The 23,205-nt window shown below is 42.1% G+C and overlaps 1 protein-coding gene across 2 annotated transcripts in view; it reads right to left on the reverse strand.

Moving 5' to 3' along the window:
- Positions 1-644: 644 nt before the first annotated feature.
- LOC129245651 (acetylcholine receptor subunit beta-like 2) overlaps positions 645-23,205 on the reverse strand; it is a 53,956-nt gene continuing 31,395 nt past the window's right edge. Inside the window, exons 7-11 of one of the 2 annotated variants that reach the window (XM_054883971.1) lie at positions 21,123-21,298; positions 20,794-20,946; positions 17,991-18,070; positions 17,418-17,524; positions 645-1,553 (exon numbers count right to left, since the gene is read on the reverse strand). In XM_054883971.1, the coding sequence (XP_054739946.1) occupies positions 1,338-1,553; positions 17,418-17,524; positions 17,991-18,070; positions 20,794-20,946; positions 21,123-21,298 (732 nt within the window). In that variant the 3' untranslated portion in view covers positions 645-1,337. Of the gene's footprint in view, positions 1,554-17,417; positions 17,525-17,990; positions 18,074-20,793; positions 20,947-21,122; positions 21,299-23,205 lie in introns of both variants that reach the window. The other variant, XM_054883963.1, reaches the window with a different exon arrangement.

A 23,205-nucleotide genomic window follows, 5' to 3' on the forward strand; every position in this document is an offset into this window, starting at 1 on the left:
AAATCCCATTCATTTCGCGTGGGGAACTTTACCTTAAACTCTATTCCAAAGTATAGGGTAATAAAATCTGAAGAGTTGCTAGTAAGCCTTTGGCGGTCGAAAAAACACTAACCCAAAATAACATCCTAGCATTCCAAAAACCAACTTCTTTTCATTCTGAAGGCGGTATTCGTTGGTGTTAGTTGAAATTGTCTGAGTACTCCACTCTGGAGGTACTCTATCGAATTCTTTTTCGAGATCTATAAAAATAAAATAGAGTTTTACTTATTTTCCCTGTACTTCTCTATTTCCATATTTTTAAGCCACACATTCGACGCAAAATAACTTCTGCAATGTGGCGGCAGCTATTCAGCTGAGTATCAGCATCAGTACATCAAAAACGTAACTCGGTCGCTATATTGCTGTAATTATTGAGTGCGGCGAACACAGCCAAAATTGTTTCCATTTATTTTTGGGGAATGCTACTGGGACTACTTAAACCGGATTTAAATATGAATCGTTCTTGCAGCGTAGAATTGACTGTCGGTGGAATTAGATATGGTACTATTGTAAGTTCCTGCTGCCCATGGCCCACCCTGTATTTAATTTTTTTATTTATTTTCAAGCAAACATCCACTTGCATATTTCCAAGAAAAAACTGAAAGTTTGGGTTTGGTAAATTTTATTTAATTCCAAGTTGTGGCAACTGTTCTCAATTTTTCGTTTTAAATTTAGCTTTTGAATGAATTTATGTTCAAAAATGACTATATAAAAAAACATATATTAGATACAACTGCAATTCATGGATGGTCGGCAACCTTGTCATTTCTAGGTTATCGTTGTGAAAATTTTAATGTAAGGAATGTTGGTCACATTTTTTTATGTATGCGCGCTTAAAAATTAAGCACAAGAGTAATTTTTTTATTATAATTCAGATTTAATTTTTTTGAATTTTCACATTAAAATTTCCATACTTTATTCAGGAAGGATTAAAGTCTTTAAATTCATCAATCAAATTTATTTTTCTTATAATTTATAAATTTTTCGCTGCTTTTATATGATTTTTACTCTTACACAGATTTAAAATACTTCCTCTATTAGTTGATGCTCTTGTTAGTCAGACTATAAGATTATTTGTATAGGGATTATGTAATGTAATGTGTTAACTGGTATGAGTGTTTTCTCATATTTTTTATACTCATATTTTTAATGTTTTCATTTAACTTCTCTGCCACTAAACCCTTTTCTTTTTTTCCTTAATTTTAATCAACTTCTGGCATCGCAATTACAGCTTGTTTCTCATTTACTTCCTAATATTTTTCTAAATTCTTTTATTGCTCTTTAAAGCGATACTTCATTTAAGTAACAATTTGACGCACTATGTCCGGCGGCAACATAAAATTATTCTTCCTCAGTGGTATTTCACTCAGCTGACGATCGATTGGTTGGCGTGTATCATATAGAGATGGCGATTGACAGATTATGGCAAACGTACCAAAGACACACGATAGTGTAAAAGTCCAGAGAAAGAAGCGATCCAATACCATTGAGACGAACTTCCAATCTTCGACAATCTGAATAAATGGAAAAAGAAAGACATGATAATATTATAATCGTATACAAGTGGAATAGCAGAACCTTTAAATAACTGAAATAGTTTAATTGACTGATTATAAGTTTCAATAATCTGAGCTTTATAGCAACCTGGAATGAAAATATCAGCAAAAAGGCGCTAGCAATTGCACAACCCTCAATACAAGCGAAAAGTGAATGCTGCAAATGTGGATCTCCAAACTAGAAACTGTGAAATTACCAAAAACTCAGAAAAAAAATGCTACTAAGAATTTATGTCATTAAAACATTTTACAATAATTGAAGTAAGGCGGTATTATCTGAGAAGGTAATGATAATGTGGCATGCAAATCACCTCCGGCAAATCAAGAGACAGAGCTCCTCCTTCTCAAATCCGTGATGTTCGTCTTAATGTTTTCCGAGGTTAAAATGGTTGCACAGAGAGAAGGCACGGTTGGACGAAGAAATCAAATTCGTCCTTTGTGATACCATTGTGTATGAAGTAAGGAGGAGGAAGGAGGAGAAGTCAACAGATGCTGCGATAAAAAATATTCTACCGAAACTGTAGCAGCATCTTAAGCTCAAAGATAACATGTGATGTCTTCGAGTATTTGACAGCAAAAGTAATAAGTAAGGAAAAACGAGCCACATTCTGCAAGAGACTTCACTGGCAACCAAAATTCTTTATTCTTCTCATTATTGCCTTGTGATCAGCCTCAGCCAGAGCTTCTTCCCAGCAAGCAGGTAAATATAAATAAGAGTATCTTAATGCCTAAAATTTCCTTTCAAAAATTCAATGATATTGCAGGGGTCGTGTCAGTTGACAGAATCTCCTGGTTCTGACGATATCTTGCCTGTGATGCTTCAGAAAACAAGTACCTCGGTGGTTCCTGTCCTTCAAGAAATCTACTTGGCGTGGGTTGTTTTCATACCCAAGGATCACGACTCGGCCAAGAACTTTAGGCATATAAATCTTACCTCATTTATCCTAAAAGTGTTTGAAGGATTGATTGATCATCATATCCGAGAGCATATCGAATTCAAATTAATATAATTATCTCCAGAGCAACACGCTTACCTGAAAGGGAAATCCACGGAATCAGCCTTATACGAGGTCGTAGGGACTGTGGAAAAATATCTGTAAGGCAAACAATTCACTTTGGCGGCTTTCATAGATATAGAAGTTGCTTTTTATAACATCAGGGCGGAGTCAATTATCACTGCATTAGATAGACTAGAGGTGGAAAGACCTATCTGCCTCTGGATCTCGTCCCTGCTTGGCTGTAGGGAAGTTAATGCGGTCGCAAGAGGAACTAAAGTCACTAGATTCGTTCACAGGGGGACGCTGCAGGATGGTGACCTTTCGCTCCTACTTTGGCTAGTTGCTATTGACGAAGTTCTGATAATGCTAAATAAGGGTGGGGTTAAGGTAATAGTCAGTCGTGGCTAAAATTGTGGAAAGGTTCTCAGTCGCTGGGCTGCCACCTGCGGTCTTCGAGTCAACTCTGGCAAAACTGAGCTGGTGCTATTTAACAGAAACCTCCACCATTTCGACTTCCCAAATTAAACAACCACGTTCTCCCGCTCTCATCGGGAGTTAAGTATCTTGGAGTGATTCTTGACTCCAAACTCCATTGGAAGCTACACATTGAAAATCGAGTAAAGAAGGCCAGTATAGCTTTCTACTCCTGCAAATCTATGTTCGGTAAAAAAATGGGGACTCAAGCCACAGGTCGTGCTGTAGATGTACAACGCAGTGGTTTTGTCAATTTTAACTTATGGATGCCTAGTTTGGTGGGAAGCTCTTTGGAAGGGCTTTAATAACACTAAACTGGGGATAGTGCAAAGAACTGCATGCATTGGTATCACCGGAGCATGTAAAACTTGCCCCAGTGCTGCCCTGAATGTCCTTTTGCACTTACTTCCCATCGACTTTTCCGTCATGTCCATCGCAGATCAAAGTGCAATCAGGTTAAAGGAGATTGGCCTCTGGCGGCAATCTCTCAAGGGACATGTTAGCATTTTAGGGTAGTTAACAACGTATTTCTCCGAACTTCGAACAGATCTCTCTATCCGCAAGTCTGAAGTCTTTGCGATCCTGCAGACATGCAAAATACTTAGGGAACGCGGGAACGAGAAAGATATTAACATTATTTCTCAGGAAGCGCAGAAAAGATGGAGCTCCATTACTTCATGTGCTATTTCGAGAACCCTTTGGCCCCTATACGATATACGAAGGACTCAGAAAGTTCTTTGGACTCCTCGCCATTCAATTTTCAAACTTGTAGCTGTGTTTACCGGTCACTGGACTATCGGCACACACGCGGAAAAGCTAGGGTTACCATTTAACGCCCATTGCACAAGCTGTGTGGACCTATTAGAGAAGGAGACTGTAGAGCACTTTCTCTGTAAATGTCCAGGTTTGGCAGCTAGACGACTAAGGTCACTGGGCGCTCTTTTTTTTGACAGCCTGGGGCAGTGCGCCAACCTAAATCCAATCAATCTCCTCCATTATATCAACAGCTCTGCCTGGCTGTAGATATCTGCCTATTGGAGGTCTCATAATGGTATCAAAACGGCGCTTTAATGCTACTTGAGGAGTGCCAGACCGGCACTTAAACCATTTCTCCTACCTTCAAGGGTCGAGTCATTGCAACCGGTTTTTAATTGGGGCCCAAAAGGGTTATAAACAACACGAGATTTAATGAAGAGAGTAGGTGTATAGTGTGTTGAGGGGGAGAGAAAACAGCGAAACACATTTTATACCACTGCACTGGGCTTACAAAAACTCGCTTCAACTACCTAGGATATTCATAGCAACGGAAGATATGTAAGTAGTAACAAAGTTGCCAACAAAGTCAATCAGAGTGATATTGCCGATTTTCAAGTCAAAATGGAATGGTGATAAACCTAAATCACCACGGTTTCCAATTGCTTCACTAACGCTTCCTCAAAAATAATATAATCTAAGCTAATAGAGACGGGATTGCGCCATTCTATCACACGGTGAGGCCGGAGTTCAACACCAATTGCATGCATGTAACACCAAATAATGGAAAACCTTTGTTTTCTAGCGGTCGCCCCTCGGCAGGCAATGACATAATTCAGAGAGTATTTCTGTCATAAAAACTTCTCATAAAGAATCATCCGTCGTTCGGAGGCGGCATAAGCTATGGGTTCCTCCATTTATGAAACATCATAAAGAAACGCATATGTGCATGTAATATTTTATCGAATCAGCAATAAATAAACAGCAGATCAATGTTTCGTAATGTGCCTTTTTTAATTCAATGAGCGCGGAAAAAAGCCTTTGGCAGCATCGACAGGAAAAAGCTACCCTTCATACTACGCCGGCAAGAAATACCACAGACTCTCGCTTCACTAAGTACTATGTATGACTCTAACAGGAACAATATCTAATTTGATGGTACAAGGAAAAACCTCTCACCCTTTCGATGTTCTCACTAATGTCAAACAAGTTGGCACACTCTTCACTGTAATTTTTAACTGGGGTTTGAACTTTGTTGACAACGGCATCGACCTGACGCAACTATTTTCTCTAAGGGCATTCAGATCTATGACTATGCTGACGATACTGTTATCATCACAATAAATATGATTAACACCGTTTGGCTATATAGAAAATACTAAATACTTGGTTAGATCGCAAAGCAATGGTCGTTATGGTAGCCTAAAATAGGAACCCCACGTATTTCAAGAAGTCGAAAACCTTCAAGCACCTAAACTTAAGTAGTACAACAGATTCGCTTATCTGCATAAACGACAAACTGCTGGCTGCAAATAAAAACTATTAGGCACAACTTAAACTGCTTAAAAACAAACTGTTGTCAGAGGCGTGTAAGCTACAGATCTATAGGTCCCTTATAAGTCCAATTGCAACGTATGGATGTGACTACTAATATAAAGAACTATTTCTTAAATTTTGAGCACAATTTTTTGTCCTATAAGAGAGCCGCATGAATCTTATAGAATAAAACAATACAAAGAGGTCGAAAAACTGATACGTGAACAAAACATAGTGCGCTTGGTGAATGTGCAACGTCTTCACTCCGCATTTTGAGCAGAAGAAAGCGCGTACGATCACCAAGAACGTGAGCAGATGAAGTGGAAAACGACGGGCGCAGCATGAAAGCCAAGCAATAAACCAAGGCATTTGGAGCCCAACGGTAATGGAGGCATTATCCTGAGCTACAAATGCTATAATGATGATGATGACGCTAATATAATTGTATCCAATCTAGTATATTCTGATGTTATCCAATCTAATATAACTTCATGTAATCTAATTTGTTCTGATCGAATGGAATTTAATACAGGGTGGGCCAAATAAGACCTACTAATGTTAAACACAAATAACTTTTTTATTTTTTGACATATTTATTTTTCTCTTCTTGTAGGTTATAATTAAATTGTTGGAAATTTATTATGGAACCCTACCGCATGGCCACCAACAACGACTAAAATACGCTATTCGTTTTACACAATTAGCCACACAAATTGATTTTTTAAATAATGGTTTGATGTCGGATGAAGCGCATTTCCATTTAAATGGTTGTGTCAACAAACAAAACTGTAGATTGTGGGGCTCTGAAAATCCAAGGGCAACACACCAACATTAGTTGCACCCATCTAAATGTACTGTTTGGTGCAGTGTTATGGCCACTAGAGGTATCGGTCCATATTTCTTCGAAAATGAGGATGAAACGCCGGAATCTATTTCAGGAGCTTCTTTTAGAACATTGATTCAAAAATTTTTGCGGCTAATGGCGGAGCAGTATCCTAATATGTGGTTTCAACAAGATAGAGCAAATGCTAGGCAAACTATGGACCTGCTGCGTGAAATTTTTGGCGAACGTCTGATTTCCAAAAATTCAGATTTCCCTTGGCCACCTCGCCAGATCTAATATATATTTTCTTCTTCTTCTTTTACATTTCTTAATAAACCAGAGACCATTAGACAGCTGAAGCAAAATATTCGAGACGAAATATTGAGTCTTCAACCAGAAACATTATGTGGTGTAATGGAAAACGCGTTAAAAAGAGCCAATCTTCGTATCGAGAAAAATGGTGGACATTTGTCTGATGAAATACTTCATACATAATTTCCGTAAAATATATTCAATGTATAAAAACAATTAACTAAAATAAATGATTATTGCAAAAGTTATTTGTGTTTAACATTAGTAGGTCTTATTTGGCCCACCCTGTAGAAATTAACCTGACCTGAATTGATCTAGCCTCCAATATAATCTAATATATTATAATTGAATCTATTTTAATCTAATCTAATCCTAAGGAATAAAAGGTAATATAGGATGGAGGATGGTTCCATGTGTAGAAGTCCACGCAAGTGGGGAAAGTTACTGATCGCCATTCACTTGGGAATGGCCAGGACGATTCTTCTGCATATGGTTCAAGCAGGTCACATCGGCCGGGATTAGCCCACGTATCTTCTGGGTAGCTTCCGAACACCCGTTCGGGAGTGAGCTAACGTGAGAAGGCGAAACATTCCAGGATAGCTGGTTGTGCGTTGGGTTTGGGACCCGCCACTTAAAAATCCCCCCCAATGAAAACTTTAAAAGAGCCTCGGATAAGACCTCCCTATACTGATGACGACCCCTGCAAACGAACTAAGGACTATGATTTGAGGGCATGCACCTGGAATATCCAGTCCCTTAATGGGGAAGGTGCCTCTGCCCGGCTGGTTGATGTCCTCGTGAGAGTAAAGGCTGACATCACTGCCATCCAAGAGATGCGATGGACGGGGCAAGGAAAGAAAACCATAGGACATTGCGACGTCTACTACAGCTGCCATGTAAAGGAGCGCAAATTCGGCGTCGGATTTGTTGTGGAAGAGAGACTTCATCGCCAAGTACTGTCGTTCACTCCGGTGGACGAGCGTCTCGCAACAATCCGCATCAAAGCCCTTTTTTTTAACATATCGCTAATTTGCGCCCACGCCCCGACGGAAGAGAAGGACAATGCGACCAAAGATTCTCTCTATGATCACCTGGAACGTTCCTATGAGCGCTGCCCCCGCCACGACATAAAAATCGTGCTTGGTGACTTCAACGCCAGGGTGGGCAAGGAGGGAATTTTTGGTCCCCCAGTCGGAAAATTCAGCCTGCACAACAAAACATCCGGTAACGGACAGAGGCTGATCGACTTCGCCGGGGCCCGAAACATGGTATTCTGCAGCACCAGACTCCAGCATAAGAAGATTCACCAAGCCACCTGGCTGTCTCCTGATCGAAAAACACGAAACCAGATCGATCATGTTGTGATAGATGGAAGACACGCTTCTAGTGTATTAGATGTACGTACGATCCGAGGACCCAACATTGACTCGGATCACTACCTTGTTGCAGCCAAACTGCGCACACGCCTCTGTGCAGCAAAAAACGTACATCTACCTACGCAAAGAATGTTCGACATCGAAAAGCTGCAATCACAACAGACAGCCAGAAGAGAGTAGTGCCCAACAAACCGGCATCCACGAACAATGGAGCAACATTTCTCGTTCTCTACGTACCGCCGCCGAAGAAGAAATCGGATTTCGGCGAGCCCGAAAAAACAATTGGTACGACGAGGAATGTCATGCTGCCGCAGAAAGAAAGGATGCCGCCTATAGAGCCACGCTGCGATCGGGCGCAACGCGAGCCATGTGGGATCGCTACAGAGAGCTGAAAAAGGAAGAGAGACGTATTATCCGAAAGACGAAGCGAGAGGCCGAAATACGTGAGTGCGAAGAGCTTGAGATGCTGGCCAACAGGAATAACGCCCGAAAATTCTACCAGAAAGTTCGGCGGTTTACAGAAGGTTTTAAGACCGGGGCGTTTTCCTGTAAGAACAAAGACGGCGATCTGGTGACTGACGTACAGAGCAATCTTAAATTATGGAGGGAACACTTCTCGAACCTATTAAACAGTGACAGCTGCGCATGTCACCGAGAAAGTGAAGCATCCACGTCACTGTAGACAGTTATAACTTCGAGGTTGTAAAAGACTTCGTCTATTTAGGAACCAGCATTAACACCGATAACAATGTCAGCCTTGAAATCCAACGTAGAATCTCTCTTGCCAACAAGTGCTACTTTGGACTAAGTAGGCAATTGAGTAGTAAAGTCCTCTCTCGACGAACAAAACTAACACTCTACAAGACTCTCATCATGCCCGTCCTAACGTATGGCGCAGAAACTTGGACGATGACAACATCCGATGAAGCGACGCTTGGAGTGTTCGAGAGAAAGATTCTGCGTAAGATTTTTGGACCTTTGCACGTTGGCAACAGCGAATATCGCAGACGATGGAACGATGAGATGTATGAGCTTTACGACGACATAGACATAGCGCAGCGAATAAAGATCCAGCGGCTACGTTGGCTGGGTTATGTCGTGCGAATGGATACAAACGCTCCGGCTTTGAAAGTATTCGATGCGGTACCAGCTGGTGGTAGCAGAGGAAGAGGGCGGCCTCCTCTACGTTGGAAAGATCAGGTGGAGAAGGACTTGGCTTCACTTGGTGTGTCCAACTGGCGCCAGTTAGCACGAGAAAGAAACGACTAGCGCGCTTTGTTAAACTCGGCCAAAATCGCGTAAGCGGTTATAGCGCCAATTAAGAAGAAGAAAAGGTAATATAATCTCAGGGGCTTTGATCTAGTATAATTTAATCTTGTATAATCCTTTCCCATTGAGCCTAATCAAATTTAATCTCATCTAGCTGATCAAATGTAATCTAGTTAATTCAAATCATCTACTCTAATCCAATCCAATATAATCCATTTTATCTTTTATAACATAATCTAATCCAATCATATCCAATCTAATCTAAATTAAGATTGTCAAATCTAACCTAATCTGTTCTACTACTATCTATCCAGTCAAACCTATCAAATCCATTCAAGCCTGATCAAATTTACTTAATCCTAACCTAATTTAACTTATGCTTAACCTAAACCAAACAAAAATAAAGCCTATTTCAATTTAATCTAATCTGAGTTCTGCTTGTGAAGATATTAATCCACTTTTAAAATTTGCGCCATCCGCACTAGCTGTCCTTTTCTCTCACGATTGACTATATATTTAAATTATTACCTCTTGACAACTGACAAATAAACTTTGCCCGCACGAATGCCTATAAATCATAAATTCTGTTTGTTTCTATATTTGCTGTTGTTGTGCAATACGTACAACAATGAATATTTTTTTTTTTTTTTTTTTTTTTTTTTTTTTTTTTTTGTCGGGACAACTAGCAAGTGCAGCACTCAGACATTAATTGAGTCCATTGTACTACACTTGGATTCCCTTTTAATTTTCTTTAAATCTACCCGATCTCCGAAGAAATCTGAGTAGATCTTGTGGTGCCAAGGAGCCAAGATGGCCGCTTCTTAACACATCAGTGCCAAAGACCTCAAACCTGATTCGGGCGAAGGCGGGGCAGACACACAGGAAGTGGTCCGCCGTCTCATCCTCCTCTTCACAAGCTGGGCAGAGTACACTGTCTGAGATGCCCAACCTTTCCATGTGCTTTGCCCACAGAAAGTGGCCCGTCATTAGTCCAACCAGCCGTCTGCACTCCCCTCTGCTTAATGACAGAAGGGTTTGCGACAGTTGATCGGACATGACAGGTAACATCAGTTTTGTCCATCTGCAGCCTCTCTCAGCCTGCCAAGCTCGCTTGTGGGTAGTAGTTACCCATTTGCTAACCGTGGCCGTGATGGCCGCAGAGGGGAGTGGCAAAGCGGGCTCTGGGCCAAAGAAGTTGGCTTCAGAGCCCATCTTAGCTAAGGAGTCAGAGGTCTCATTACCCGCGATACCCACGTGTCCCGGGACCCATGTTAGCATCAGGCTGTTATGTCTGCCGACATAGTTCAGCCTGGATTTACAGGACTTCACTACCCCTGATGTGGTTTGAGGGCTGTCTAAGGCCATAAGCGCTGCTTGGCTGTCGCTGCAGACACAAATAGATCTGCCTCTCCATCGTTTTTCCACAACAAAGTTCATCGCTTCTTGAACTGCATACACCTCCGCTTGAAACACAGATGCATGCATTCCAAGAGCAAAGTGCAGTTTTGTCCCGCTGGATTCCACGTAGACCCCAGAGCCGGAGCCATGCTCGGTCCTGGAGCCATCCGTAAAAATGCGAAAACAGTGTTTGCCGGGCTCATTTTCTGAGTCTCCCCACAACTGAGCCTCTGGTAACACTACACTGTATCTCTTTTCAAGTACGACTCTTGATGGCATTGAGTCAAGGGGCATGGAGAGAATCGTTGGATCGATGTCCATGCCTTCTCTGTGTTCCAATGCTGGACAAGGGCCGTACCAGTTCCCACTGTGTTTCAGTCTGCAGATGGCCTTCAGGGCCTCTCCTCGGATGAAAGCATCAAGTGGTGGTAAACCAATCAGAGCATCTAGTGCCGGGCCTGAAGTAGTCGGAAAAGCTCCGGTGCAACAGATGGCCACAGTGCGTTGTAGTCTCGATAAGGTCCTCCTGACTCCCACTAGGGATAGTCTACTCATCCAGACCACTGATGCATAGGTGATAATGGGTCTTATCATAGCTGTGTAGATCCATAGGACCTTGCTAGGAGAGAGACCCCACGTTTTCCCAAAGACACCTTTGCACTGCCAGAAGGCTGTCAGCGCTTTGGATGCCTTTGTCTCAACGTGTGATTTCCATAGGAGCTTACTATCGAGGATTACTCCTAGATATTTAATTTCCTTGGATAGCTGGATTGTGACTCCTTTTAGCTTTGGCAGAACTATTCCGTCAAGCTTCCTCCTTCTGGTAAAGAGGACAATACCAGTCTTGGCGGGATTTGCCGACAGCCCGTTCGCACAGCACCAAGTGTCAATCCGATCCAGAGTTTTCTGCACTTTCCTGCAGATGTTCATAAGCGAAGAGCCTGTTACTAAACAAGCAACGTCGTCCGCATATGCTTGTGCGTAGACTCCCGAATCGTTTAAGGTGGTGAGCAGAGGATCGATTACCATGCACCAGAGTAACGGAGACAGCACGCCGCCTTGGGGGCAGCCTCTGTTAACCCCAGATGACACCAGCAGATCTTCCTCTGCTCGCACCGAAACGATTCTTTGGGCCAGCATCGAACGAATCCAATTTACTAGCACCCGGTCTACGCCGTGCCTACTAGCAGAGTTACACATACTATCAAAAGTGGCATTATCAAACGCCCCCTCTATGTCTAAAAAGATACCCATAGCGTAGTCCCTCCTGTCGATGGCCAGCTCTATCCTAGCAACAAGGTTTTGCAGTGCCGACTCGCAGGATTTTCCACTCTGATAGGCATGCTGAAATAGAGACAGAGGGTGAGCCTTCAGCGACTTCTGACGTATGCGCAGTTCCACCAGTCGTTCGAGACTTTTCAGCATGAAAGAGGTCATGCTGATTGGTCTAAAGCTTTTGGGGCTGGTGTAGTCGTCTTTTCCAACCTTTGGGATGAAAGCGACCCTCACCATCCTCCAAGAGCGTGGTATGTAAGCCAGTGCCAGGCATGCCGAGAAGATTTTCTTCAGGGCTGCTGTCACGAACTCTGCACCCTCCTTCAGCATGGCAGGAAATATGCCATCTGGCCCGGGCGACTTGTAGTCGTCAAAAGATTTGATGGCAAATCGAATGGCGGCCTCATTCACCACAGATCTGGCAACGAACCAGTCATGCCGAGAAGGTGTAGCAGCTCTGACAACTGCCTCTATCAATAAGGGCTGTTGCCGGCTGATGCTTATCTGATTACCAGGAAAGTGAGACTCCATCAGCAAGCTGAGTGTCTCACTTTTCCGCTCCGTGAAGGAGCCATCAGATTTCCTAAGTGACCCCAGCTTTGCCGTTGGGTCCCTTTTCAGGATCCTAACCAACTTCGCCGTGTCACTCAGAGATTCAATACCGCTGCAGAATTCCCTATATGAGGCTTTTTTCGATTCCCGAATAAGCCTCTTGTAGTTCTTCTGAACATCACGGTATCGCTCCCAGTCCTCTGCAAGGTTAGTCTTGAGGGCCCGGTTTAGAAGTTTTCTCGACTCACGCCTCAACATCTGGAGCTCTTGGTTCCACCACGGAACGGGAGTCCGGCTCGGGAGAGGTCGAGTTGGACAGGCTGACTCAAAACAGTCGGTTAGGGCAGCGTTAAGTTTCTCAACAGCCGCCTCAATGGCCTGTTCTTTTCGAAGTCTTGGTGGCGCAACGTCAAGGTCCCGCAACGCCTCCCTAAACTTCTGCCAGTCTGTTTTTCTTGGGTTTCTAGAGGGCAATGGCATATGTGCCTCCTCGCCACACTGAAACTCAATGTACCTGTGGTCCGAGCACGAATCTTCGGCAAGGACTCTCCAGTTCTTGATTGACCACCCAAGTTTTGAGTTTGATAGGGTTAGATCAATCACCTCCTGTCTTCTAGACGTTACAAACGTTGGCTGTGAGCCCTTGTTTTGTATGTCTAGGCAGGAGGACGCGATAAATTCGAATAGTCGAGAGCCCCGTCCATTGCACTTGCTGCTGCCCCAGATTGTATGCTGGGCATTAGCATCGCAACATAGGATGAGGCCCAGACTGCGCCGCTCACAGAACCTCACGAGACTAGTGGCCTTCCCGGGTGGTGGCCCTTCCAGAGCATCGTAAGGAAAGTAAGCAGATGCAATCACAAACTTCGACCATCCGCGTCTACCTCTATAACACACCTCAGCCGCTACCAGGTCTTGGCAACAGAATTGCTCAAGACCCGTCACAGTGAGATGGGATGATACTATAAGACCGGTCCTAGGTCTGCTAGAACTCCTGTCATATAGTAACGTGGCCCCTTTCAGCGCACTTAAGCCACAGAGACGGCCCCTAAAGACCCAGGGCTCTTGCACTGCTGTTATGTGGGGTAATGTGTGCAGCTGGGAAAGCCTTCTACTTAGTAGTGCAGTAGCGGCTTTGGAATGCTGCAAGTTAATTTGCGTCACCGTCAAGGGACGATAGCTACAGGAATCGTCCGAGTCAATCATTTGGGAAAGACATGGAAGCTGGCCGTCCCAAAGAAGAGACTCAGACGGTTCCCGTACCGTGAGCCCATGACATCAACACTGGCCTCGTCCACTCGCACCACAAGAGTAGCACCTTCCTTCCCGTCCCGGTTTTTACTCTTGGTGAACGAGACGACTCGCCAAAGCCTCGTGTTGATGCCCGGATTCTGGGCACGTAGACAGGATAGGACATCCGCCGTAGACAGGTCTGGATCCGGAATCCAGCAGATGGCCTTCCTGAGGGGTACACTCTCCTCGCTGTAGACAGCGAAGCGGGTGGTCCCCATGGGGGGCACGTTATTGACCACGGTCCTGATCCACTCGAAGTTGGCCAGAGACGCGCACGTCACCTTTATGGTGCCGTCCTTTGTCTCATAGCCCTTCGCGTTGGCTTCCGGACCGGAGGCAATAACCCGACGCATCAGCTGGCTTTTGCAGTGTTTGATTTCTGCATCCGTCAGCTGATGGTCAGGCCCCAGTTTTCCAATCACAGCCACAGGTCGTGGGCCAGCAGCCTTCTCGCTATAGGATGGCTTGGCCGCACCCTTGGATGTGCTTGGGCGAAGGTCCAGCTCCCGATCCTCCACTGACGAAGATTTCGCCGGGCAGACAGCTGTGCTGGACTTTTTGTCGAGGCGCCGATAGAGACGTGGCTCAGTAGAACCTTTTCCCCCCACATTGACTGGCGCCAAGACCGCGCTCGTACCTTGGGGGGTCGTGGCTCGGCCATTGGCGGCAACCGCAGGGCAGGGAGGTGTGCTGCTTTCAGCCGCCGTCCTTCTCCGCTTGCCTCGAGAGCGAGACAACTTGGGAGTGCCTGTGCCCACCGAAGACCCGGTAGCTTCCGTGGGTGTCACTTCCGCTGACCGAGGTCGTTTGGAAGACACAGACGCAGAAGGGCCGGCAGAGCCACATGAGGATTTCTCCCGCATGAGCTCAGCCCGCCGCTTTCTTCTCTTCCTCCTTGCCGCGCTCTTCGATTTCCCTGCTTCTTTGGGAGGTCGTGCAGCCACCGAAGAGACCTCACAACTCAGGCCCTCAGAAGCAGGGAAACGTTTTTCAGACTCTGAAGGAGAGGAGATTGCGATAGCAACCCCCGTCTCCTCCAGGATGCGCTCTCGCTCGTAGAGCTGAGAGACTTGGGTAATGGTTGGGGCCTCCAGAATCCATGCCCCTGCCGCCGAAGCGGGTGGATTGCCACTTGTGTGGATTCCACCTGGAGTAGTTAATCCATCGTTTTCCATTACCTTTTTGGTTTTTGTTCAGGACTCCTCCCTAGCCAGTTTGGTTCGCGGCTGGCACCCTGATTCTATGCCAACTTTGAGTCATCACACGAGTGTTGAACCCACCCCATCAGGGAAGGCCACTCTTGTGATGCCAGGGCTCCCTATCCACCACCTGGGACGCGCCCGATGGGAGATCAGGCAACTCCACACAATGAATATACATACATATATAACTAGTTACTGTATGATGAATGTCTATAAAGGAAAATATCCACGGCATCAATCGAAATCCCCTTAAGCAATCAATAAACTGACAACCAAAATGAAAATAAATCTTAGAACATTTCGTTCGCGCCTCTCCAAAGCCACATTCACCCTCTACAACAACGATACTGTTACGCAAAGTTTTCCCCTGATTCTGACGTAGTTACTATTTTATGATGAATGTTGTTGTTGCTTAGCATTATTATGAAATATAAAGAATAAAAAATGAAGAGGAGTAGACAACAACGCTTGCAACAATAAATGATTTTTTAGCATTGTTGTAATAACAAATGAATGTGGCAAAGCTGGAAAAATGAAATAATAAAGTAAATAAAAAATAGTACAGCAATAACGAAGGGATAAACAAATAAACAGCATAAATATTCAATTGAAAAATGCAAAGCAAGCAGCCCTTCATGTAAAATTTGAACTAGTGAAAGAAATTTCTAATTTAGGACTGGTACCATTTGGCCAATTGTGAGGCTCTTTAATATAGGGTTTTCCAATAAGAGGTGTTATTTTGATATTCAAAGAGAAATGCTATTTTTGAATAATAATATAAATGATCGGATGTTTATTTCATTATAAAGAGGAAGATATGCCGTTAATAGTGGAAAATAACAACAGGTAAATGACCACCACGACCACGCCTACAGGACAATATCCTTTTCATGAAATTTTCCATAACCGAATTGCAAAGTGGCTGCCCTATGTTCTCGATAGCCTCACGAATTCCATCCTTGAGGTCTTGAATCGACCCTGGGCTGTTGGCTGAGAAGGTCCTCTTTCATGTGGCCCCAGAGAAAAAGTCGCAAGGTATTAAATCACAAGATCTCGGTGGCCAATTGTGATCACCTCTTGGAGGGATAACACGGTCCGGAAACTTTTCCCGTAAAAGTTCAATGGTTTCGTTGCTTGTGTGGAACGTAGCGCCGTCTTGTTAAAAATAAATGTTATCCAGATCAATACCCTCCAATTCCGGCCATAAAAAATTGTTAATCATCTCTCGATAGCGCAATGCATTCACCAATAACACCTATTATTGGAAAACCCTATATTTATTTTGTCAGTAGCAATATTTGCATTTAGAATTGTGTCTCTCGTCGATTTATTTTTGTCGAATTTAGCTCTATGTATACTTCCCGAAACCATTATTTTTCTTTTTGCTCTTTTTCAGATAAGACATTGAAGACTACAACTTTACTCAGGAAATGAAGAGGCATGCAGTTATCGTCGCTATATATGTAAATCACACCGATTTAGAGATGCTATGGTTTTTTTTTCTAACAAAACAAATATTAACCAAGATTAAAAGACCAACCGCAGAAATTACCAGAATGACAGATGACTATGTTTCAATCCTACAGAGATACCTGGTGTCATGCATACGAAATTTCCAGCCATTGTTATGGTTTTGTGAGCAACAAAGCACATGTCACTTCTTTACTCAAAGATTTCGAGTGAATTCTGCTGCATATATCGAGGTTCTAGAAACTGTAGTGAAACTCCAGATTCATAGTGTACACGGTGACAGCCCATACATTCTTCAGCAAGACTCTGCTCCTTCACACAAAGCAATGTGGACACAAGAACACTGAACTTAGGGTCGCCTAACTCGCCAAACCTTAAAACCCTGGAGTATTATGGACTTTTTGTAGAATGAACTATAATTTCATAAAAAAATAACTTAAAATAAAAATAAATAGTCAAATTTTATCAAGATTTACAGTTTTTTAGTAAAGCGTTTTTCAATTGGCGCGGGTCGATTTTGGCGCCCTGTGGCAGCCATTTTGTAAGTATATTATACTTTATTATCAAAATGAGTGTTCATTAACGCAAACGTTGCGCGCATTGCGCCCATTTTTCGGTAGACGTGGTGGCCCTTCCAATTTCTTATGGCCCATATTGAACCATAAGGACCTAGACGACATGTGGTTCCAGCAGGACGATGCTACGTGCCACACAGCAAACGCCATTTTATTCCATTTCAACATCTACCCGCCCTTATTGAAAAACCCCTAAAGTTTACGGTAACAACTGAATCTGCATTTCGTCATAAGTCCCCATATGCGATTAATACTTCTGAGTGTAGAACTGATCAGTTGCATGAAAGGAGATGCAACGCGGACTAGTACTATCCCTAAATTGACCAGAAGCGCACTAGTGCGGTGCTAGTGCGCTTCCCTGCAGGGAGATACCACAAGTCATGAGGGAAACAGTGTGTTTGTGTAAAGGAAAACATCCACCTACTAAAATTTAATTTACTGGCGGGTCAGTAATAAATATTCAACATCGCTCAATTTTTCATACAAGTAGAATAATGATTTATTTGAAACACTTACCTCATTATCCTTGTCGGCATCCTTAATGTGTTGCGCAATAAAACGCACTGCACGTAATGCCTGCAGCACTTCGGGTGTTAAATTGCGAGGTATCACATTGTCGGAATCTGGCAAGTGAGAAACGGCATAGGAAAGGGAAAACATCAGTTAAACGATAGACAGACATGCAAAGCAAATGAAAGTTTGAAATTGCAAAGATTTGCAACTACAACATTACATATGTATTTAAAAGAAGCCAGTTTGATTTTTTCGAATAACTAAATATAATTATGTGTTTGGCTCAGTTTTTCTCCAACTTTGTCTTTAAGCGGAGGAGCCTACAGTTTTGTCGTTTTCAATTGCCAGTAGGCAAATTTTTTTGTCCCATGTTGTCCCTGTTACTCCACATGCGGGAATTTTGCTTTAAAAAGATTATTTCAAGAATTTGTTGAAATTTTTTAAAATGTGAATCCTTCTTCTGCACAGATTCCTCAACCACTCGCAAACCTATTTTATACATAAAATATATTATAAATGACGAAAAATTCTACGAGAACCCCAGAATGAATCCCATCGAAATATTAAAATACTCACCAATCGAGTGCTGCACACCATTATCGTAGGGCCCCTCTTGACTATCCTTGAACTCACTGGGAAAGTCGCTAATACTATCGCTGCTTGTGTTTTGATTTCGATGGCATAAGACATTTACAATAAAGAAGCAAAACAACAACAGTTTCAATACGTTGCAAAAACTATTTACAACTACATATAAGTATATAATAATAATCCGTTCTTTGCGAAGGTAGCTTTATTAATCATTCCAAAATTACATAATTCTTACAATTAAGTTAACAAATATGAGCTTACAAACTAATAGTGAGAGTCGCAATGTAAATTGTTGTTATTATGTAACAAAGAGAAATAGATTGATTTAGATAATGTCATTGAAGAAAATATCAGTTAGTGAGGGAGAAACTTGAAGAAGAGGCGCGAGAATATATATAAGTAGACTGACATTGCTATAGAAGTGCGCGTGGCCCAAATGCAAACGACCACGAGCTGTTCAGCGTGAATCGTTCTCTTTCTAATGTAGGCCTCTCACTTCTGGAAACAAATTATCATAGCCATAGCTTTCGGTCGCACTAGGATTGTTTTTGTTGTTGTTGCTTTTACAATAACAATGGAGCAACGAAGTGTGTGAAATTTCGCAACTGAAGCTTTACTGAATTTACTGAAAAAAGATGGAGGGCAAGGCGTATTTAACGCGGGAAAAAAACTTGTAGATATACTAGGTTGCTTAATAAGCTTTGCGGTTCGATAAGAGAGGGCGATCCCACTAGCCTCATTTTTTTTTTTTTGTTATGTCGGTACACTCTTCATACGAATGTGTGTAAAGTTTCATTTCAGTCAGTCAGTCACGCACCAAAAATATGTCAATTCATTCTGTATTTACAAGCCATTTAGTATCGACGTGCCACAGTATTTTCTACCATGAAAAAAATTAAGTATTAGTCCAGTAAAAAGAGACCAAAAAAATAGCCAAGTAAGTAATTTTAGGAGTATGCGAGTTTATGGTTTTATTATATAAAACCCATCACCGTGAACTTAAATTTGAGTTTTTGGGGTCGAGGGTTGTGTCCCGCGGCCGCCATCTTTGAAATAAGGGTGCAACTGGTTTTTTTTGCGTTTACCTCGTGAATTCCGAAAGTTACGAAAATTTTGTATGATATTTTTTTGTACTATAGATAATAATATCATCTACAACTTTCATTCAAAACTTTTTACTGTTAAATTAATAATAAAAAAGTTATAAACAAAATTACGCGAAAAATTAAGGGATGAATTGTTTTCAAGCGTAATAACTTTTTTTTTATTGATTTTATGGAAAATATACATCAGAGCTCTTTTATAGAGCATTCTTTTGTGAACATTTTTGTCTATAAGCTTTTCCTGCTATCTTTATTTAGTCTTATGATTTTGAGCTGCTAAGCGGAGCAACCACTACATTAGCGAAGAGCATAAGCGTATACGAATATCATATATTATACATTGCATTTATCTACTTTTCTTAGTGATGTTATTATGTATTATTGTATTGTTAATTTTGTACACAATTATATTCATATTTTATATAAATTATTGAGACTCCTTTTCGCACCACCTAAGAGGTAGAGTCTGCAGCGCGATTTTTATGTGGTCTCCCCTGTAGGCCTAATCCACTAATTTTTTATTTATTATTCAAGTCTTGATTTTTTTGATCGTCCAGGTTCTGGGTCGTCCATGTCAATGTCAGGTTCTACCTATATGTCGGAAAAACGCCGAGTGACTGAAAGAGTTTTAGTAGAAGCCCTAGGCATCTCATTGGGCATTATAAGCAATATTTTGACTGAAGCATTGGGTTTCAGAAAGCTGCATGGACAACGGGTGTCGCATTTGCTAACAATGGAGCAAAAACATATTCGAACGCGACTTTCTCAGCAACATTTAGAGCGTTTTGGCAAGGATAAAGTGGATTTTGTGCATCGATTCACCACTATGGATGAGACTTGGGTCTATCACCATAATCCTAAATCAAAACATGAGGCTAAAGAGTGGTGTGAACCTGGTTCTTCGGCTCCGAAACGAGTGCGTGTCCAGAAATCGGTCAAGAAGGAGTTAGCACCAGTTTTTTGGAATGCGAAAGGAATTTTGTTTTTAGATTACTTGAAAACTGGTGAAACATTAAATTCTGAAAATTATTGTAGCCTTTAGACTAGCGAAGGAAAAAATACGCGAAAAAATACTCAGTTTGCAAAAGAAAAATTTCTTTTTCATTAGGATAATCCACCAAGAGCATTTTTACAATGGCCAAAATCCATGCATTAAAACTATTTAGTATTGTTGGAGCATTGAGCCCTTAGCGACTTCCATCTGTTTCCAGACCGAAAAAGATGAATGCGAGGAAGGCGCTTCTCATCAAATGATGAGGTCATAACAACTTTAGGATCGTATCTTGCAGCCGCTCCAGATTCTCACCGCAAAACAACCTAGTATACTTGTATGTAATTGGCGCTCACACCCTTGTGGCGTACGTCTTGATGTTGTTCCACAAAGGGAGGGACCTACAGTTTTAAGCTGACTCCGAACGGCAAATGGTTTTTATGAGGAGCTGATTCATGGCAGAAATACATTCGAAGGTTTACCATTGCGCGCCGAGGATCCACCGCTAATATAAAAAACTTTTCTATCATATTGGTATTTTATGCACGGAGATTCGAACCTACGCATTTCTGAACGGTAGTCACGCACCAAAAATATGCTACTAATCAAATTAAAATGTTTCACAGGGTCAGTCTCATTATTTAGTAGCCTCCCCTCATATACCATTTCAGATTAGTTGTCAACTCAAACTCACCGCACATCAATTTCATTGGTGTAGCCATTGCTGGGTGTCGAATCGTCATAATCGGGCAGTGTGTATTGAGTGCGTCGCATCATCATCAACTTTGGCATGAAGTGTAAAAATAGTTTACGCACAAACGGTGACATTTTATGTGTAGACGGTGATCTAAAGTAGAAGCAAACATCATTGAAATTACAAAAAAAAATGGACGATAATTAAGAAGTAGCGCATTTCTAAGCACTTCTCCTCCGGCACTCCAAATTAGTTTATATAAATATGCACCAATTTTTAATTCTCAAAACTTCCGTCTCATCAAAATGCTCACTATAAATATTACTTACCTAAAATGTATATTTAATACACATACCGTTGTCCAAACGGACAACGAAACCAGGATCATTGTAAATAGTAGATATTTGCCTAGCAGCGGTACGGCCAGTGATGTTGGCGGAATAATTTCGGCCAACAGCAAGAAGAACACAGTCAACGAGACAAGAATTGAAATACATAACGTAACCTGTCAACGAAATTCAAGTGTAGAGTTTTCTTCTACTTACAAACTAATATACATAATTCATTATGCATTTTTACATGGTGATAGTGTAATAAAAATATTTTCGGCCTCTTTGAGATTTCTAATATTTTTATTACCTACCGCAGACAAGGAAATCCACCTAACAAACAAGCAAACAAATGAACGAACTGGTGTACGTTCAAATCAATAAACATATGTACATACATACATACACTCGCTCAAATCCATTTAATAAATGACAAAAGAAACAAACAAACGATATCAAAAACATTGCCAATTATGCATACACACATACATATACATACATTTCTGATAGTTACAAGACTGAAAATATATATAAACACAATTCAATTGGATAGAAGGATTTTAAAAATTTCGGTACAAATACAACTCACAGCGGTTTTTTTAGCGAAAACTGCTGAAAAACCTTCTAACGATTGGAAGCTTAAGAGCTCTTGGAAAGCTTATTTCATTCCATCGCTTATTTGAGCTAAAAAATTATCCACATTTACAGAAGTTATTGGGTCATAGTATGTCTTTTATATAGGTTGGCAAAAAAGTCTTGCGGTATTTCCGCAAGCTTGTCTTTGCAAGCACGTAGTTCTAGTTGTATTCGTCGCATCGGCTCACGCTAGAGCTTTTTGGAAAGCTCTTTTCACGTGCTAACACGTGTTTGATTAATTGTTGTTTGCTTTTAGTCGTTCGTGAGTTATAGCGTCGCAAACATGGAGCAAAATAAAGAGAAAATACGGCATATTTTACAGTACTACTACGATAAAGGCAAAAATGCATCTCATGCTGCCAATAAAATTTGTGCAGTTTATGGACCCGATACAGTTTCCATTTCCACCGCACAAGGATGGTTTCAACGTTTTCGTTCTGGTGCAGAGGTGATCGAAAATGCGCCACAACCCGGAAGGCCTGTCGTCGAAAATTGCGATAAAATCGCTGAATTGATCGAAAGAGACCGGCATAGTAGCAGCCGTAGCATCGGCCAAGAGCTGGGCATGAGTCATCAAACCGTTATAAACCATTTGAAGAAGCTTGGATTCAAAAAGAAGCTCGCTGTATGGGTGCCACACGACTTGACGCCAAAAAACATTTTTGCCCGTATGGATGCATGCGAATCGCTTCTGAATCGCAACAAAATCGACCCGTTTTTGAAGTGGATGGTGACTGGCGATGAAAAGTGGGTCACTTATGACAACGTGAAGCGCAAACGGTCGTGGATTGACGGCCAGGAAGGTTATTCTGTGTGTTTGGTGGGACTGGCACTGAATCATCCACTATGAGCTGCTCCCCTATGGCCAAACGCTCAATTCGGACCTGTACTGCCAACAACTGGACCGCTTGAATGCAGCACTCATGCAGAAGAGGCCATCTTTGATCAACAGAGGCCGAATTGTCTTCCATCAGGACAACGCCAGGCCACACACATCTTTGGTGACGCGCCAGAAGCTCCGGGAGCTCGGATGGGAGGTTCTTTTGCATCCACCGTTTAGTCCGGATCTCGCACCAAGTGATTACCACCTATTTCTGTCCATGGCGAACGAGCTTGGTAGTCGGAAGTTGTGCACAAGAGAGTCCTGTGAAAATTGGCTCTCCGAGTTTTTTGACAATAGGGAAGCGAGCTTCTATAAGAGGGGCATTATGAAGTTGGCATCTCGTTGGGAACTCGTCATCGAACAAAACGGCGCATATTTGACTTAAATCGCATTATTATAACCAATTTTATGAACAATTGAAAATTCAATAAAAATACCGCAAGACTTTTTTGCCAACCTTTATTTTCTTTTATTTTACATCGATTTATTTGCTGCTGGGCAAAGGGTAAGCATTTATTCAATAAAACTCTTTCTGCTCTACAGAACTACATATGTTAATTGTAT

The sequence above is a fragment of the Anastrepha obliqua genome, chromosome 1 (assembly GCF_027943255.1).
Source record: "Anastrepha obliqua isolate idAnaObli1 chromosome 1, idAnaObli1_1.0, whole genome shotgun sequence".
Lineage (NCBI taxonomy): Eukaryota > Metazoa > Arthropoda > Insecta > Diptera > Tephritidae > Anastrepha > Anastrepha obliqua.